Here is an 18,679-nt window from a genome sequence, read left to right on the forward strand (position 1 = left end):
CTAGGATGCTAGTCGTGGGGACAGGTCATAATTACGAATCACCGGCATGTCACATGTTGGTCCTGTGTATTCTTCGTATAGTCTCAATTGAGGTAGACTCTACACCCGTTGACACCCCAGTTTCTCCCCGCTTAGGAATGTTTATCGCATGCCAATTAGATGGGAAAACCGCAGATTGGATTTCGCGCGAGCCCGTCTTTCACGTGCTATCAAATAAAACTATCAAGTCCATGGATCAGAGAAATGAGTGGCAGGCCCACAATATGTCAAGACGAGGTATCCTCAACATGAGCTTTGCCGTGACTGATCGTAAGCGCTACTGTTCAGTATCCGGTCACTTCCCGAGGTCGTCAATCGCCAAAGGCAGGCGTTTAACCCTGCTTGGGAGCCTCCTTGGCCTCAACGGCAGCCTCCTCACCCATGGCAGTCAGGATGACAACGTCTAATCAAAGCTGTCAGTACACACGTGGCGGGTATTTGATGACCTGGGCGAGACTCACTGGTGTCCTTCTCCTCGGTCTTGAAGAGACGGAGGATCTTCTCGCCAACCTCTCCGTCGGGAACCTTGACATCATCCTTGGTGTCACCGTCATCGGTCATGAGGGAGAGGTAGTCATCGTCGGAGATGTCGAGCTAGGCAGGCGCAATGTTAGAGAACTAGCCCACGTGCCAGGACGGTCGATGTGGCATTTTGACTTACGAGCTGGTACTCGCGACGGGAGACGTTGGGGACGTCCATGTTGTGGGTGGAAGGGCAAAGCTCCTCCAGCTTCTTGCCAGTGAAGATGTCAATGGCGACCAAGTGGACCTTGGCGTGACCGTGCTTGCCAGTCTTGGAGGTAGACATGTCGACGATCTTGCAAGGACGGCTCTTGATGACAACGAAACCGTTCTTCCGGAGGGAAGAGCATTGCATGGGGAAGGTCAGCGACGCACCGGCGTCAGCCGAGTCGAAGGTGTGTTCATGCTACAGGGGCCATTGTCAGCTCTGCGAGGCGCGAGAAAGAGGCAGCAGGGGTGAGCGAGTGTGTGCTGTAGGTTGTGATCACAGGCCGGAGGCGAGAGGCGAGCGTGTCGTGCCCGTTGTACGCGGGTGTGCAGTGCGGGGTGCCAGCCTGTGCCAGCCACCACAAGAGCGGAGGGGGAGGATGAGACAGGGTGGTTGCTTACCTGAGCGTCGTCGGCCATTTTGATGGAGTTTGACGGGTGAGGCTGCCTGGAGAGATGGAGGATAGAGGGGAGTGGAGGGGAATGGATGCGACAACAAGGCCGAGGAAAGAAATCGTTCACAAGAAATAGTGGTTGAGAACTGAGAACAAAAATGCGGAGCTAAATTTTCCAGACAGTTGGAGGGGATGCCACAGCCAGGGAGCGTGAAAATACCTACCTGGGGGTCTGGCCCCCCCTCTATCCGCTCTTTGCCCGGCCTCTGATTGGCGCCAAGCCTGGTCTGCAAGGTGCGACATGGGTAGGTTGGGCAGCTAGGAGGTGGCTGCCACGCTCGCAGGCGTATTTGCACTGGCACCCACTCACTCTTAACACCCGCACGGCAGATTCTCGCCTTTGGCTCGGTAAGGTCAGCGGCTGCAGGCCCGCTCACCCAAAAGCTGGCGGGGCTGCTCGTGTGCCTTGGGAGCTGCATTATTGCTGCGACGCAACCTCTCGGCTTATACACTACAAAGACTGAAGCTGTCACCCGAGGTCCACGCTGCAGTTTGACTCCAGTCTGGCGTGTCAGGTACAAAACACTACCCAATTGGTTACCGACCAAGGTGACATGTACATCTATGCAAGCCAGTAATCTTCCTGAGAATGTTGTGGGTATATTTACTATGGTAAAGACGGCACAATCTTAGCCTCCAGTAGACTTACACAGCACGCAGCTGCGTGGTCTTCTACGCGAGACCGACTCTTACGGACAACCTCCCACAGGTATCCCAGACCCGGTGCCACTTCTCCATATAGCAGTTAGTCCAACCCACTTTATCACTGTATTCTAATAGACCTGGTTTTTGCTACCGGTACCCAGGTAGTTGTCAATCAACAGTGGGGCCCACCAGTGCCCGAGCAAAATTGGGATGGAGGATAGGGAGAAGGGATTTTGTGGTAGTAAAAAAAAGTGGCAATAACCACCAAGAGTGATCAACCTTGTTCAAGTTAGCCGCCATGGGGCTGGTTGCTGCCCCTCACTCACAATCAGCTTTGCTCTCAAGGTGGTCTGAGTACCAGAGATAAGGTCCCCGAGTCTTGACTATTAGAAGGGACTGCCTATGCTAAATTATAAGAGCATGTACTTGGACAACAAAATTTGCCCAGACCTTGATATCTTACAATAGTTTAAACATTTCCAGCAATGATGACCGGTCAGGACAAGGTTATCCATGCGGTGTGATGATTGACATTAACTTTGTTGCAAACCTGCAATATGCGACGTACTCGAGGATTAGGAGAGATACAAGCAGGATCCTGGGCACCTGACGAATCCAAGCCTGACATCAACATCTCTTTCACATCTCCAACTATGCTCACCTGCACAAGGGTATTGTTTCCGGCATCTTCAATTCGGGCCGTTGGTGCTTCTTCTTCACACGCCCACAACGACAGTCTCGTGTTCGCCACTGGATCGTGCGAAGCAAGCTTTCGACGTGCAGTGGCAAGCCATGTCTTCCGGTGGTTGACGTTGACTGGAACGAGCGTAGGCAGCTTAGACAACAATCAATTGGATGTATTGCAGTTCAGGTCTACAGGTGGCAGGTGCTATGGAACGAAAATTGTGGAGGTGAGAGGTGTGGGTAGGTCGCTGGGTGGTGGGGAGGAAGGCAGGTGGAAAGGAGGAAAGTGAGCAATCAGGTAAAGGCAGGTAGAAGTATTTAAATCCGGTGATATGTGAATCTCAAATGTTTCTTCTCCTTTCAAAGTTTCTCTCCACACGTTGACCATGCCGTGCGAAGAAAAGCCCCCTCCCCACGTGAACCAGACTGTGCTCAACAAGTACCTAAGGTCAACTGGTACTTGCTTATTGAGTCAAACTGAAGCGTCAGGGTCAGTAGATGACGTTAATTGTAACGACATTTTTTTTCAGATCGGATATTCGCACCCACCAAAAGGGATGGTATACCCAAGCCCCAAGCGATAACCTCTCATAGGACAACCTCCTATGGGACAACCTCCTATGGGACAAGCTTTTATAGGAAAACATCCTATGGGATAGCCCTATGGGATAATTACTCGTGGTGTGGTGGCCAAAGCACTATCCCCGCCCTGCGCGTAAGTCAGCCCCACTTACCATCTTCCCTAATCTTATCGTACATTTTCAAAACTCTAGGACCAAAGCAGCCGATCCCGTCGCAGTCAAGACCACACCACATAACAGATCTTTTGTTTCTGTGTGCATTTTCCCTTCCTATTCCGAGTGTAACTGGTTTGTCGCTCGTCAAACATGGCACCAGCACCAGATTCCGTTGATTCTACAATCAGCGCCCTGCGAGAGTCGCTTTGCTCTGAGGACACCCCACTGCCCGTGCGGTTTCGCGCCCTCTTTTCCCTCAAACACCTGGCCACCCAGTCTCAAGATGCCAGCGCCGAGGCTGCCATGGATGCGATCGCGGAGGCTCTCGCCTCGCCTTCCGCCCTGCTCAAACACGAACTTGCATACTGCCTCGGCCAGACCCGCAACCTCTACGCTGTCCCACCACTGCGGAAATGCCTAGCCGATCTCAACGAAGACCCCATGGTCCGACACGAGGCCGCCGAGGCCCTCGGTGCGATTGGTCACGACAGCAACATAGACATACTCTGCGAATTCAGGGACCGGAAAGGCGAGAACGTGGCAGTCGTAGAGACTTGCGAGATTGCCCTTGACCGGATCAGGTGGGAGAACTCAGAAGAGAGGAAGCAGGAGAAGCTGCGCCAGAGGTAACATCTACGTTGCTTTGTCTGGACATGCAAAACGTGTATTAACCAACTCTGCCACAGTGACTTCGCCTCCATCGACCCTGCACCACCAATGCCCGAATCCAAGAAGACTGTCGAAGAGCTCGGGAGAGAATTGATGGACACCAACGCCCCTCTGTTCATGCGATATCGGGCCATGTTCGCTCTCCGAGATCTCGCATCACCCCCGGACCTTCCAACCGCGGTTCCTGCCGTGCACGCCCTTGCGCGAGGATTCGACGACCCTTCTGCCCTCTTCCGGCACGAGATTGCTTTCGTGTTCGGCCAACTATCCCACCCGGCGTCCATTCCCGCCCTCACATCTGCGCTTGGCAACCAAAAGGAGGCCAGCATGGTGAGGCATGAAGCCGCCGAGGCTCTGGGCAGTCTGGGCGAGGAAGAGGGGGTCGAAGATATTTTGAAAGGGTTTCTCAACGACCCAGAGCGCGTCGTCCGGGAGAGTGTTATAGTAGCCTTAGACATGGCTGAGTACGAGAAGGGAGAGCAAGCAGAATATGCCCTCATACCAGAGGCAACGGCAGCTTAGCCGAGTGTCACTCGACAACCTCCTGAAGAAGCGAGGTCGTCCTGTGACGCCCGCTTCTGAAAGCCAGCCATCATAAGTCTTTTACGGACTCCAAGATGTCGGACCTGACAGACTTGTCGGTGGCATCAGTGTGGCGCATCTCTACAAGAGTGGGTCAGTAAGAGTAACAATCGGCTTTCCCGTATTCGCAGGGTAGACTCACTAGAATTGGATCTCAACGGCGGCTCATTACTTTAGACTGCACATAAAATTGATCTCGACTTCAGCATTGTGAAATCAGTTGTTCTCGCTCCATCTAGGCATTGTTAGCGATGGTAGTTGTGACGTTCGGGATTGGTGCACCTACTTAAATCCACAGTCGCATGTGTAGAAAATAGTTGACCCTTCGTCCGCACTTCGAAGCTGAACTGCTGAGAACCTGACCTCGGTCCTTGCACACTTGGGACAGGTCTGAGTTGTTGTTGCCTCCGTATTCACCTCATGGCGCTTGATTGTCTGGGTGGTAGACAGTTTCTGGCGCAGGTATGAAGGAAAATCAGCAGGCTTAGACTTTGTCACAATGGTGTTTGAAGCAGCATCTTGAAAAATATGTCAGCCAAAGCATAGTACCCTCTGCCGCCATTTCCTGAATCGGCTCACTCACCTCGGTTTTCAGCGCCACAACATTCACACTGAAGAATGTTCTTTGAGCTGCCCTTGGAAGCCGGTAAGAGGTTTCCACAGTCAGTGCAGAAAACAAGAGACCCAATTGCAGCCATAACGAGTGCCGTGTCTTGCTAGAAATTGCTGGTTGTTCCGGATCAGAAGCGGAGCTGACATATGTGGTGTTTTCAGAGCCAAGTGGATGAGACAGCATGGAGCGCCTCTGGTCGAGAGTGGCATATTTTTTTTCGTTGGCATGCAAGGTTATGGCCGAAGCTTCACCAAGTATGGGTCTAATCGATAAGCGAGTCCCGGTAGCCAGGTATTGATGTACCCAAGTACCCACCCACACTTTGTTACTGTGGCAGGCAGCTATGGACCCTGGTCTGCCATCATACCTACCCGCAAACGTTCAAGGGTGCACCTCTCTGACCTCCACCCACTTCCTCGAGTTCACGCCCACGGAACCATCGCGCTGTTCGCCATCGAACCTCCGACTCTGGCCCTACGGGATCGTCTCCGGATCAGTCCAGCTCAACACATGCGAGTGCGGCGATTACCCTCGATAAGGGCCAGGCTGTTCTGGTCTGAACGGGAGAGCGACCCCTGCCCGGCTGCGGCTTTCGAGGGCTCTTCATGCATGGCTACTGACATGAAGCGTGGATGACTCTCGATATGGCGCATCCAAGGATGTTGAATGCCAACGGCGCCCAGAATGGCGCCGAATCTCCTGCGCAGCCATCTGGTCACCAACCGAGGTTCTCGCGCCCGTTCACACTGCAGGAGGCTCTTCCATACTCTCCTTTCACCTCCGTCATTCCCTTCGAGTCGGGTATGTTTGTTCCATCCCTCTGCGGTTACTTCAGTCAGGTGTCTGTCCCTCTGATCATCTCCTAGATATCATTCCCACTCCAAACCTTGGTGCTGGCCCATCTTCGTCTCGTCTTGCCGATCTCGTCCCCCGACATGACTTCGATAATCTGAACAGGGATGCTGCGAACCCGTCAAATACGTCGAGGCGCCTAGAGCAGAGCCTAGAGCACGTGCAGAATCTTCTGAACCCGAGCAGGATAGCGCAATTGTAGGTGCAAGCTTGGTGTACGGTGAGGCGCAATCCACTGACTGAGGGCTCTAGCAATTTCAAGACGTGCCCCAAAACCTCGACACTCAACGGCCCGACGAACAGTCTCTCTCAGAATCTGTCCCCTTTCTCGAGGATGGTCTTCGAAAAGACATCTGTCTCCTATACATACCCAACAACTGAAGCACCGCGCATCAATGGGAAGCACTCCTCCACGGCCCCCGGCCCTGCTAGACCACAGAAGCGAGAAAGCAAACCTGCCTCGAGCAGCCAGGTTCCTGGGCACAAAGAACCTCGTTTTGCCGTCTTCATACCCACTAAGAAACAGTACGAAGCCGCAAATACAGTCGCCGCGCCAGATGCCGCGCCAGACAACAGTGCTGGGGTCAAGACGTCGCCGCCTCCCTCTCCAAAGCCGTCACTCGCAGGAGATGTGGACGAGATCGCTGAATTACCGGCCCAGGGGGCATCCCGGCCTTTGAACAATTCACAGGTACCTGGGAAAATCTCCATAGACCTACCAGCTGCGCCGTCATTCAACAAGCAGGAATACCTCAAGGTCCAGGAAGAACCTGATGAGCCCACAAACCTATCGAAACGGAAGCAAAGACATGATGCGTACCAGGATGGTCAAGATGTTTACGGGGCAAGTCGTGACCAAAAACAGAGGGCTGATTCGGCCTATCATCAGCTCTGCCGCTGCTTCTTCGATATCTTTCAGGCGGAGGATAGTGTCACGGCCACTCAATCGGAGTCAAACCCACTTGTCTGTTTGAACTCCCACCAGGAGCCGGCGATGACTACAGCAGCCCATCAAAAAGTACAACCCCTCCTGCAAAATGCCATATCTTTAGGGTCTTTTGTGTATGTTCCCGTGGATGACATCCTGCGCGTGCAGCGTCTCTGCGATGGTGCGCTGAAGCAGACCCAAGACTTGGACCTGAAGGTTGATGAAGGCTGGGGCGAGTCGGACGCACAATTATGGGCCAACCAGCTACAGGAAGTCGACACTGCACTTAGGGCCGCCCGAACTGCCTTGAGGATAATGTCTGCTGGCAGAGAGGACAAACAACTTTACTCAGAGGACTTGATACGGGACTGCCTGAGCCTCTTTCGCGAGGTTACGGATAATATCATTGTGCCGTTGACAGAGAAGGTCCGTCGTTATGGCATCACGAAGGAAGAAAAGCAAGGAAGCAAGGCCGGTTCCAAGGACAATAGCAAAGACCTCTTCGAAAAATTGCTTCCACACAAGAAAACCGTTCAGAATCTGTTTACTAGCTTCACCAGGCTGTATTCCGTTCTGACTACCCTGGTGGCCAGCATAGATTTGTCCGAATCTCACGTTACCGCCCTGGAGACCATCTCATCTACCCTCATATTTGTCGAGAACGCCTACACAGACCGCGACTCTATTGTTGGAGTCCAGAAATTTGATGGCATCCGCCTGGTGGCAATGGACATGCTATCGCAGATCTTTCTGAAAAACCCGCAGAGCCGAAATGGCATTATTGACGACGTCCTGTCTCAAATAGAGAAGGTCCCGCAAACAAAGCAGAAAGCTCGTCAGTTCAAGCTCAGCGATGGCAGGAGTATTCAGCCAGTATCGGCTCTCATACTACGTCTGATTCAAACGAGCGCCGGCAAAGCCACCGATGCTAAGACTTCTGAGAGCAAGCTCCTCCAATCACTGGACGGCGAACATGAGCAAAACGACGGCGATGTTCCAGTCCCTGCTGCATTGCGAAACTCGTCTATCCAGAGCGAAGAACAAGCAGGTTCTCAGCACGGGCGATCTGCTGTAGAGCTTCATGGAATTTCGGCGCCCTTGGCAGAAGCTACAAGGGCAAGTGCGGCCAACGTAATCAACTACATGGTTCTTCGAGCGCAAACATCTACGAAGACGGGCGAGTCGCCTTTCCGCAGAATTCTTGAGAACTTTCTTGAAGATCTCATCCTTTGCTTGGATTCCGCAGATTGGCCGGCTTCTGAGCTCCTTCTTCGAATCCTCATGAGCAGGATGATGAGTCTCGTGGACGGCGAGAGGACGGCAGCTCCCGCCAAAAACATGGCCTTGGAAGTTCTTGGTTCTATGGGCGCTGCGATCTCGAAGCTGAGGTCGCAAGTCCGGCGGAGCGCGAATTCCCTGGATGCCACGGAAGCCAACGGGCTAGGAGTTTATCTCTCTGAACTTGCATCTTTAGCGCTCGAGCTCAGATCACGCCCAGATCAGCTGCTATCATGGGCTGGGCCTTACCGCGCATGCCTCGAGTATCTTGACCAGCGATGCTCCGAAGACCCGCATCTGTCCAGCGCCGTGTCCTTTCTGACCACAGACTGGGCCAGCAAAGTAGATGCCACCTACGACATACTGAACAATGTGGACGACGATGACCGGCTGCCTGAATTTGGAAAACTCGCTTACCGGCTGAGAATGATGAGCGAGGATCGTCGTTGGCTTTCCACCGAGTACAGCTTCGCACAAGTCTCCCCCATTCTGGCGAAGCTTTCATACCAAATCATCCTCATTCGGTCGCAATTCTGTGAATCATACAGGCACATTCTCAACATTTTGTTTCGCTTTATGACGTCTGACCAAGCTACAGTCCGCAGCAAGAGTCTCAAAAGTGTGGATGATGTTCTGGAGACAGATCCTGCTATACTCGATGGAGATTCGACTTTTATTCACCGAATCCTGCAGTGCTCGAGCGATTCCTCACCCCAGGTGCGAGACTCGGCACTTGGCCTGATTGGAAAGTGCATCGACTTGAGACCAGTGCTGGAGGAGCAGCTGATTCCGACTGTCATCGACCGGTTCATAGACACTGGCGTTGGGGTTCGAAAACGTGCAATGAAGCTCGCTCGGGATATCTATCTTCGCAATTCGGACAAGAATGTTCGCAGCAACATCGCCAATGGTCTACTCCATCGTGTACAGGACCCTGACGAGGGTGTACGAGAAGTCGCCCGACAGATGATCGAGGAAATTTGGATTAGCCCTTACTCGTCCGCAGAGGGCTCTGCAGCGTACAAGACGTCTCTTACGGATCACGTCTCCCTTATGATGCAGACGGTGAAGCAGGGCAATGTGACCCCAGTTCTGGACAAGGTTTTCCAGTCGATACTGGGGTCCAAAGAAACCAACTTCAAAGTTGGACAGATCCTCGTCGGCAGCATTTTCGACCTCTTCCATCACTCGGACTCGGAAAGGGAAGCGTTGCAGCTTCTGATGATCTTCGCCAAGGCCGACGCAAAGCTGTTCACGTTCGAGCAAATCAAGATATTGCAATCCACAGTTGCAAGCATAGCTACTAACGAAGACTTGGCAATTTCTCGAGCGGTGGTAGTGATCTACCGTCGCGTCTTGCCGCAATTGTCTAATGTTCACGAGTCATTCCTTACCGACATATTGAATCCTCTGATGCAAGCCGTACCCAAGGTGACTCGGGCACTTCTGGACGATGTGGTTGGGTGCCTGTGGATCATCAGCGGGCTGCTTGGAAGCATAGAGAAGCTCTCACGATTAGCGCTATCAGCGCTGCAAGGGATACAAAAGATCCGGGCCGCGACACAGGGCAGGGCCCTCGACGACAAGACCATGCGAACGTTCGATCGCTACTCGCTCATCGTGGGAATGGTGGGGAAGCATTGCGACCTGGAGACCAAATTGGCCTCATTCAAGGCTGCATTCCCATCTTTCAAAGGAAGCACAGTCTCAAAACTCATGGTTGATGTGGTTATCCCCTTTGCAAGCCCATCACAGCCTCTTGAAGCGAGGAAGTCTGCGCTTGATGCTGTTGGCCTCATATGTCAATCCTGGCCAAGGAATTATGTGTCCGCGAACGTGTATACGACATTCCAGCAAGTGTTTGACGAGCAAGTCCCTGTGCTGGAGACGATGATTCTTGGATCCATCAAGGAGTTTCTGTTCACGGAGGAGCAACGCTCTGAGCAAGCAGCTTCGGAAGGCGCTGCCAAAGATGAGAAGGGCGAGAAGTTGAACCTCAAAGTCATGGGCGGAACCACCTATGACGATGTCTCCAGCGCCACGACGCAGCGTTTTCTTTCGGATATCACACGAATAGCGCTCGCCACGCAGGACGAGCACGCATTTTTGGCTGTCGAGGTCCTGGCGAGCATCAACCGCCAAGGTCTAGTCCACCCCAAGGAAACCGGCGTCACCTTGATCACACTAGAGACCTCTTCAGTCAATAAGATCTCAGAGCTGGCTTTCCGTGAGCACCGCGCTTTGCACGACAAATACGAGACTGTCCTCGAGCGAGAGTACGCCAAGGCAGTGCAGTCCGCGTTCGCTTATCAGCGGGACATTGCTCGCGACCCTCGCGGTGCCACCACCGATCCGTTCACGTCCAAGCTTCATCTTATGATGGAGGTTCTCAAATCCAGCAAGGCCAAGAATCGATCGAAGTTCCTCGACAAGCTTTGTGGGCAAGTTGACTTTGAGCCTGCAAAGCTAGATACTAGAGGGAACATGCCAGGTCACGTTCAACTGTCTCAATTCATCATCGAAAATCTGGCCTTCTTCGACTACGCCACCGTGAGCGAGCTGTTTGGCACGGTGACCACCATGGAGAAGCTTGTGACCAGTACAGGCGCTAGCGTCGCCCAAGCGATCGAGGCAGAAATCTTCCAGGTTACGATGGACGCAGTGACTAACCCTCAGGCTGCTCCTGACGGCCAAAATCAGCCAGTGTTTGCTCCACCCCCACCAGCGGTTGATGCCAAGCGTCTCCGGCAGCTGGCAGCTGGGTCCATGATTCTGCAAGCCATGTGGGAAGCGCGGTCGTACCTCCGTCGGCAATACAACCTCGGAACGAGCAGGCACAACCACAAGTCCAAGGCGAGCAACAAGGAAAAGGACACAACGAAGCCGGTCAAGGTCCAGACGGTCACGGGCGACAAGCTGTGGGAGGACATCGCCTCGATCATGGGCTCACTCTCCTCACAGGAGCGCATGATGCAGCAGTGCCGGTCGTTCGTGGACCTCCTCAACGTCGACAGGGAGTTCAAGGTCGCAGACGAGGATGATGATGCCAACGGGGACGACCCGGCCACGCCCAGCGGCGACGAGGACGACGACGGTGCGGACACGGGCCGAGGCCGGAAGCGCAAGTCCAACTCCACGCCCGGGAGCGGCCGGAAGAAGCGGCAGCGCTCGTCCTCGCAGGTGCGGAAGCGCGGGCGGCCCCGCAAGAGCGCCGTTGCGGATGACGATGATGATATGGAGTTCTTTTAGAGTGCTTGCTGATCGGCGGGCCGTGAGGAAATCTGGGCGGCGGGGGAAAGAGTTGCTGTTTGCAGGTAATGATGTGTTTTGGCTGGGTGGGCTACGAAGAAGAGAAAAGGGAGAGCCTCGGCTGGCAAGAGACCAGGGCTTATAGGCGTTTTTTTGGTCTCCCCACACGGACGCGGGGAGAAATTTGATGGGCGTCACAGGGGCTCATTTCTTCACCCCGGGGGACAATATTCATGATACCTCATCTTGGTGGGAGTTAGACTTGCTACATCAGGAGACGAGACAGCTGCTTGACCTGTTAGCTAGCTCATGGCTGGATGGGCACGCAGTCACCACACAATAATAGCACACACACATGTAGCTGATCCCAGGTCGGGACAGCTGATAATTCACAATGCAAGGCCATGTTGCCCTCGTGGGTCTTGATATTATAGGTCCGTCCCTTTGCTTACAGCCGTGATAATCTAACACTGACTGACTGACCGAATGCCTTGTGTGTGGGAATGCGTGGGCGCCACCGTGTATAAACATATCCTAAACGCCGCTGGCCGGATGATATGTTATTCCCTTCACCCTTGAAAACAAAAACCCCTTATGCAGGAAAGATGCAAGAAACCTGATGCATGCAGAAAATTCCAGAATGCGCGGGTCGAAAACGTGCCTGTCATGCGATCGATGCCATTTGTCCAATCCATCCAGCCTTTCCCGGGCCCGACCTGACCGTTGCTCCAGGCCGACGGGCTTCAAAAGCTGCAGATGACAGCGAACGTGTGCGTCCCTCAAATGAGAGAAGGAATAAAAAGGAAGGCAAATGAAATTCGTCAACAACCCGGGTATCGTAGCGCGGGACAATTCCGGATCCCCGTCTTCGTCGCTTGTGTACGTTTCGTCCCCCGTTTACTCGTTCCTCCTCATGATCTCTCCTGGCACCCGACGATCGATATTTGGTCGCTCTGTGGGTGCGGCTGATGTGCCAGATTCTCTCCATGATGGTCCCAACAGGCCCCAGCCTGTGTCAAGACCCCGAGCCAGAAGAAGTCGCTGCGGCGGTGGTTCATGTCTTCAGCAACACCTCTTTGACCTGCGCTGCTCGAAATCTGGCTGGCTGTACTCGCCGTCCTGGTACTGCTGATGCTGCTGCTGCTGCTGTGAGCTGGCGCCCCGCTCGATGGTCACAGCAGGCGAGAAGTTGGGCGAGAACAGCCACGACCGCCTGTCCCTGCCCACCCTGAAGCTGCCTCTGGCGTTCGCGCCGTCGAAGTATCCGCCCGGCCCGCCAGCGCCGTCGTGGCTGCTGGCGCCGCCGTCCAGGCCGGGGGTCAGGCCGGGGGTCGCGGTGGCGGCGAGCAGGGCGGCGGACATCTTGCGGTTCTGCTCGACGAGCTTCCGGGTGACGACCCTGAAGACCTCCTCGACGCCCTCGCCCGACTCGGCGCTGATCTCGTGGCAGGCGTCCCAGCCCACCTCCTGGCCCCAGAACCCGGAGGACCGCTTCGAGGTCGGGCTGCGCGGCTCGGCGGACGTGCAGTCGCTGCTCGAGAAGAAGCCGCCGCTGCCGCTCAGGCTCCCCGCGCCGGGCGCGCCGAGGTGTCCGCCGGGGGTGGCGGTGGGCGGGGGTGTAGAGCTCAGGCCGGGGGCGAGGTTTTCGGCGACATAGGCCTAGATGAGTCAGGATCAGCCACTCGGACAGACCACTCAAGAAGGAAGCTACTCACAATGCAACGTTCGAATGGGACCTCGCGCTTGGAGGGCTCGCGGGCGACGACGTCGGACTTTGTGCCGACGACGTGGAGGACAATGTCGTGGGGCAGGTTGCGGCGGAGCTCGGTCAGCCAGGCGCCCATATCAGCAAAGCTCTGGGCGTCGGTGATGGAGTAGCACAGGATGCAGGCGTTGGCCCCCCGGTAGTAGAGGCGCGATATGGACCGGAACCTTTCCTGGCCGGCTGTAAGTGGGCAGACGCATAGTTAGCATCTGGGGCACGGGCGCTAGGAAGTGAGACAAGCGGTGACTCGGACTTGTACTCGAGACTTTTGTCTCTTGGAATTTTGACTTGACTTGCCTGTGTCCCAGATCTGCAGTCGCACGACGGTGTCGGTATCGCTGTCGACGACGCGCTTGGTCATGAAGCTTGCGCCGACGGTGGAGGTCAGCTGGGAGGGCTGGAATTCGCCCTTGCAGTACCGCATGACCAGAGATGTCTTGCCGACCCCCTGGGAGCCCAGCACCACTATCTTGGCCTCGAGGGCCGACGACATGGCGGCGTCTTTTTTGCTATGCAGTATGCACCTTGTTGGACTCGACGGACGGACGTGCTCCCTCGCGACGGGGCGAGATTGTGTCCCCAGCGTCTGTCTGTATGATGGCCGTGAAACTGGTGGAGCAATTGCAGGCCAGTCGTTGGTAATGCTATTGCTGGTTGCTTATATCTGTCGGCTGGGAAAGGAATGAACGGAAGGGCCGGTGGCAGCTTGGCATGCTCGGGGAGGTGAATTTCTTAGGAGGGCGTCATGGCCATGTGAAGGCGTTGGCGATCAGCGCGGGTGGGACCTGGATGACGACAGGGCAGGATGCGTTGCACCGGGGATGGAGCGGGACTGGAGGATATGAGGAAGGAGGACAAGTCTAAAATAGGATAACGCTCAAGGGCCGAAGGAAGAGGAGCTAGAAGAAGAAGAAGGAGGAGGGGAAGAAAGAAAAAGAAGGAAAAAAAAAAGGTTGAAGGAATATGGAGTGTGACGGGAGATGAGATCAACAAGAGACGACGAGGAAGGCAGACGAAGGCGCGGAAGTTGTACCAGCTGACCCCAAGTGCCCCCCTGCTAGCAAACAATGCCAGTCAGTCAGTCAGTCAGTCAGGTAGTCGATCCCCCTTCTGGCTGTGGGCTGTGTCTCTAGGCCCTAGGGCAGTTGGGGGTGCGCCCCAGGGAAGCCGCATGGAATTGAGATACCGCGGGCAGGGGTCCCAAGGCTCTGAGCCTGCTTGGCGCATGCACTTTTTTTTGTCCCATCAACAAGGAACGCTGGAAGGGTAGACTTGTGCTGTGCCACGGCGGTATTAGTCTAGCACGGAGACGCGGTGAGCAGAGATATTACACAGTACAGTGTATGATCTGCTGCAGGCTGCAGGCTGCAGGCTGCAGCTTCTACATGCTGCTACCTTAGATGCTGCTGCGGTGTTGCAGTGCTGCAGTGCTGCAGCAGCCTGCCTGCAGCTTACACGAGGGTCCGGACACAGCATGGATGCACGAATTTCACCAGGATGCCACAGCACTCTGCCGGTGGTCAACCATGCGCCTACCCTTCGCATCTCACATCGATACGGGTGCTTTGTGGAACAGACGAGTCGGTTTTCATTTGCTTCTCTTGCCCTTTGTGCTGGTTTTGTCCATGGGCCGTCTCGTCTTGGGATTAGCTCCTGCTGGAACGGGCTGCTCCAGTAGCTGGGGAGGGGAGGGGTTTTCCCACGCCGGTTGCGTCATAAAAAGATACGTAGGTATCCATCCTGCTTGTCTCACTCAGTTGATGGGATGTGATCTTGTGATAGATATTCTGAGGCTTACGGCACGCCCGCCAGCCTGACAGCCTTTAGCGCGCTGGCCTGTGACCACACCACCACCCAACGCCGGTATGTGTGTCTGCTCTCTGATTTGTAACTCGTCTTGTGCTCAAAAGTCTCGTACAGCAGGAAGAAATATGACGCATCAACACACAGCCCACAACCCACAACCCACGACACACGCCCACGCACAAAGCAGGCCAAGAGGACGACGACGACAACAACAACCACAACCACAACAGACACCTACAGCTTGGGCCTCTGGGGCGGGTTGGCCAGCGGGTCGTAGGTGGACCAGGCGAGGTTGTCCTGGGGCACGCCGTTGCCGTGGCTGAACAGGCTCCTGGTGTCGACGAGCGAGGGGTTGAGCTGGTCGACGCTGGTGCAGCCGATGAGGCGCATGTTCATCTCCATCTCGTCGCGCAGCAGCTGCATGGCCCGGTCGACGCCCTCGAAGCCGTACGCCGACATGGCATACAGGAACGGCCGCCCGATGCCCACGCCCTTGGCCCCGAGGCACAGCGCCTTGATGATGTCCGTCGCCCGCCGCACCCCGCCGTCCACAAACACCTCGATGCGGTCCTGCAGCCCCAGCTCCCGCAGCCGCGGCATCGTCTCGGCCAGCACCTCGACCCCGGACCGCGAGAAGTCCAGCTGCCGCCCGCCGTGGTTCGACAGCACCACCCCCTGCACCCCGGCCTCCACCGCCCGCAGCACGTCCTCGACCCGCTGCACGCCCTTGAGGATGATGGGCATCCTGGTGATGCTCTGGAACCACGGGATGTCCTTCCACGACAGCCCCGGGTCGATGAACGACGAGATCGCCCGCGCCGCCCCCTGCGAGTTGTCCGTCGCCTGCCCGCTCTGCACGCTGCTGCCCGCGTCGTCAAACTTGCTGCGCATGTCCTTCTCCCGCCGCCCCAGCTGCGGCGCGTCCACCGTGATGAAAAGGGCCTTGCACCCCCGCTTCTCCGCGTGCTGCACGATCTTGCGCGTGATCTCCCGGTCCTTGTTGACGTACAGCTGCATCCACTGCACCTGGTCCCCCTCCGCCGCGTCCATGATCTCGTCGAACGAGCACGACGCCAGCGTCGGTATCATCTGCACCACGTTGTGCTTCCTGGCCGCCCGCGTCAGCAGCACCTCGCCCTCCGGGTTGCCCAGCTTGCCCAGCGCCGTCGCCGTCACGTAGAACGGCATGTCCACCTTGGTCCCCAGCATCGTCGTCGAGAAGTCAACCTTCTCCACGTCCACCAGGATCTGCGGCCTGAACCATATCCGGTGGAATGCTGCGTGGTTCTCACGCATCGTCTAGTTTTTGTTGTCTTGCGTTAGCTCGGGTAATCTTTGTAGACCGCCGCCTCATCCCCAGTCACATGAACCAGACCAGTAAGCGGCACTCACAATCTCGTCATCAGCTGCGCTGGAGTAGTACCCCCACGCCGTCTTCTTCATGATCCTCCTGGCCACAGCCTCAAAGTCCATGAGGTTGTAGCACTGGTCGAGGAGGGGCTTCGTCTCGATAAGCTTGAGGCGCTCCTTCTCTTCGGCCGTCACCTCCTTCTCCTCCTTGGCGACCGTGCTCATGTCCACATCACCAAGGTGCTTGGACTTGTCCAGGTACTTGTCCAGCGTGTCTGGGGGGTGGATGGGCTCAAACTCCTCCGTAGCATCTTTCCCCTGCAATCTGAACGTCAGCCGCTTGCCCAAGGAACAGACACAGAGAGACAACGTTGGCGCACAGCATATTTCAGGATAATTTTCATCCCCCCGGGGTGCTCAGGGAGGAACTCTGTCACATCGTATGCCTTGCCATGCACCACCACCCAGCAGTCCTCCTGGGTGCTGTGCTTGGCGACTTCCTGCCCTGTGAGAGACATGTTTGCTGTTATTCAGAGGGTATCCTGGTGCTGCAGCTGAGAAAATAAGGTGCAGTTGCCGGGCAAGTGCTTCCGTGGTATTATACTAAGGACGACGCAGGCGCAAAGCCGAGAATAGTCCTGACCTGGCCGATCGGAGGGATCAAGTGTTAGATATGCGATGGCGGATTCCTGGACCACAGGCTCTGAATCAGCTTCCGGTCGGGTGTGACTAGCTCGGCCGCAGTACCGGAATCTTCAAAAATGAATGCCGTCACCGACCGACAGGGTGGATGTGGCGCCTGGATTTGGGGTTCCAGAAAGTCAATGGCATCTGCTCTTAGCAGCAGCAGCAGCAGCAGCATCCCGGCGACGGGTGGCCACGGATGTCCTTATTAATACATGCCGAGCCGTTGGACCGTTCAGTTGGGACCCTTGCTCGCCTCGGGTCAAAGAAGCGCGGGGAAATATTCTCCACACCCAAGGTTTTCTGTCAGGCCTGTAGTCTACCAGTCGACACTAATAAAGTAGCAGTACCACATGCCACTCGTTTTATACGGAGCACGCTGATCAATACTGCCAAGCCTGGGGTAAAAGATAGCCCTTGAGAGGGTAAAGGTTTGACAGTGTTGATCTGTACGGTCGAGTACCTAGGTCTACTGGTGAATCATACTACAATAGGAAAGACTGGTAGGAAGCACCCGAGTCGGCCTCTGCGCTTTGGGTGTTGTTTTTTGGGAACTGCTTGTGTATGCGTCCAACCTGCCTCGTCCGTCATTCCAAGTCGGCCATGCCAAAGTCCTTCACGTACAACTGCAAGGCGAGCTTGCCTCCACAGGTCTCCGATGAATTTCCGCTGCATGGAATTGAGCACTTGGATGGGTCCGTCGGCTTAGCGAGGGGGTCGAGAGTGTCTCCACACCAACATTCTGTGCCGTATTGGAGACCAGCATATTTAAACTTGTTGTAGCTGCATGCGACCAAACATTTGTTGCTCGTCAACTATGTCACACCTCAGTTATGCTGGCCTGCGGCATGAACGGAGCACAAACACGCGAGACATACCTTGTCTGTGGCGATGACTCTGCGCAAAGCCCTTGAATTCGGAGGCTCGGCGAAGCAGCCCTTAGGGGTGTAATCGACCTTGGGCACCTGCAGCGTGAAGTTCGACTTGTAAAGGCTGAGCAAGTTGTTCCCGCCACAGGTCTGAGTGAGGTCACCAATGCAGGGAGCACCACAGGCACTGTCAGGGACTTGGAACGCCCCACTGTCGAGTTTATATCCGCAATAACACTCGTTTCCGAACTCAAGGCCGTCTGCAAGGCAGACTTGTTAGCAACGAGGACAAGCCGCATAAACAGGAACCAAGCATACACAATCGGTAGCCCTTGCAGAAGTCCTGGCATACGGGAACGGTCAAGGCAGGGTGCTTGAGGCTGGCACGGGTGAGAGCACGTGCTCCCCCAAGAGGCTCGGCGTAGCAACCGACATAGTCAGTGCTCAGTGGGATGTGTGCGCCGACGTCGGTTGTGACATTGGCTGAGAAGTCACCTGTGGTATGGGTTGAGACATTGGCTGAGAAATCATCCTTGACGTGGTGTGCGATATGGTCCACGGCGCCGGCGATTGGGTTGGCGACGGCGAGGGAGCAGAGGCCCAGAAGGGGGATGAAGCAAGCCATTCTTGTGTCAATTTGTCTTTGGGTTGATGCTTCCGGTAAATTTTGCTGCCTATATTAACCTTGTGAGGAGGGCAAAAGCGTGTTGTGCTAGGAGGCCCAACTTTCAGAACGCGTGTTTGG

At 55.4% G+C, this 18,679-nt stretch overlaps 7 protein-coding genes across 7 annotated transcripts; 2 read left to right on the top strand and 5 right to left on the bottom strand.

The window, feature by feature from the left end:
• Positions 1–74: 74 nt before the first annotated feature.
• Positions 75–1,340, bottom strand: KVR01_002049 (uncharacterized protein). The gene is made up of 4 exons (XM_044783422.1): positions 1,171–1,340; positions 701–967; positions 501–633; positions 75–442 (listed from the first exon to the last, which is right to left on the bottom strand). The coding sequence occupies exons 1-4, from the start codon at positions 1,186–1,188 to the stop codon at positions 372–374; spliced, it is 489 nt and encodes a 162-aa protein (XP_044647064.1). The 5' UTR covers positions 1,189–1,340; the 3' UTR covers positions 75–371.
• Positions 1,341–3,439: 2,099 nt separating this feature from the next.
• On the top strand, positions 3,440–4,480 carry KVR01_003577 (deoxyhypusine monooxygenase; the record flags this gene model as incomplete). The annotated part of the gene is made up of 2 exons (XM_044788110.1): positions 3,440–3,915; positions 3,976–4,480. The coding sequence occupies 2 exons, from the start codon at positions 3,440–3,442 to the stop codon at positions 4,478–4,480; spliced, it is 981 nt and encodes a 326-aa protein (XP_044648592.1).
• Positions 4,481–4,756: 276 nt separating this feature from the next.
• On the bottom strand, positions 4,757–5,238 carry KVR01_002307 (uncharacterized protein; the record flags this gene model as incomplete). The annotated part of the gene is made up of 3 exons (XM_044782526.1): positions 4,757–4,775; positions 4,827–5,058; positions 5,124–5,238. The coding sequence occupies 3 exons, from the start codon at positions 5,236–5,238 to the stop codon at positions 4,757–4,759; spliced, it is 366 nt and encodes a 121-aa protein (XP_044647322.1).
• Positions 5,239–5,528: 290 nt separating this feature from the next.
• KVR01_002996 (uncharacterized protein) lies at positions 5,529–11,872 on the top strand. The gene is made up of 3 exons (XM_044787369.1): positions 5,529–5,954; positions 6,020–6,203; positions 6,258–11,872. The coding sequence occupies exons 1-3, from the start codon at positions 5,786–5,788 to the stop codon at positions 11,458–11,460; spliced, it is 5,556 nt and encodes a 1,851-aa protein (XP_044648011.1). The 5' UTR covers positions 5,529–5,785; the 3' UTR covers positions 11,461–11,872.
• On the bottom strand, positions 11,849–14,442 carry KVR01_002802 (uncharacterized protein). The gene is made up of 3 exons (XM_044788906.1): positions 13,523–14,442; positions 13,176–13,405; positions 11,849–13,119 (listed from the first exon to the last, which is right to left on the bottom strand). The coding sequence occupies exons 1-3, from the start codon at positions 13,716–13,718 to the stop codon at positions 12,523–12,525; spliced, it is 1,023 nt and encodes a 340-aa protein (XP_044647817.1). The 5' UTR covers positions 13,719–14,442; the 3' UTR covers positions 11,849–12,522.
• A 576-nt stretch (positions 14,443–15,018) lies between these two features.
• KVR01_003563 (uncharacterized protein) lies at positions 15,019–17,339 on the bottom strand. The gene is made up of 3 exons (XM_044786915.1): positions 16,762–17,339; positions 16,424–16,699; positions 15,019–16,330 (listed from the first exon to the last, which is right to left on the bottom strand). The coding sequence occupies exons 1-3, from the start codon at positions 16,897–16,899 to the stop codon at positions 15,266–15,268; spliced, it is 1,479 nt and encodes a 492-aa protein (XP_044648578.1). The 5' UTR covers positions 16,900–17,339; the 3' UTR covers positions 15,019–15,265.
• A 553-nt stretch (positions 17,340–17,892) lies between these two features.
• Positions 17,893–18,559, bottom strand: KVR01_002032 (uncharacterized protein; the record flags this gene model as incomplete). Its single annotated transcript, XM_044789106.1, has 2 exons — positions 17,893–18,194; positions 18,253–18,559. 2 exons carry the CDS (start codon positions 18,557–18,559, stop codon positions 17,893–17,895), a joined length of 609 nt encoding a protein of 202 aa, XP_044647047.1.
• Positions 18,560–18,679: the final 120 nt, after the last annotated feature.

This window comes from Diaporthe batatas (assembly GCF_019321695.1).
Source record: "Diaporthe batatas strain CRI 302-4 chromosome Unknown Contig00003, whole genome shotgun sequence".
Classification (NCBI taxonomy): Eukaryota; Fungi; Ascomycota; class Sordariomycetes; order Diaporthales; family Diaporthaceae; genus Diaporthe; species Diaporthe batatas.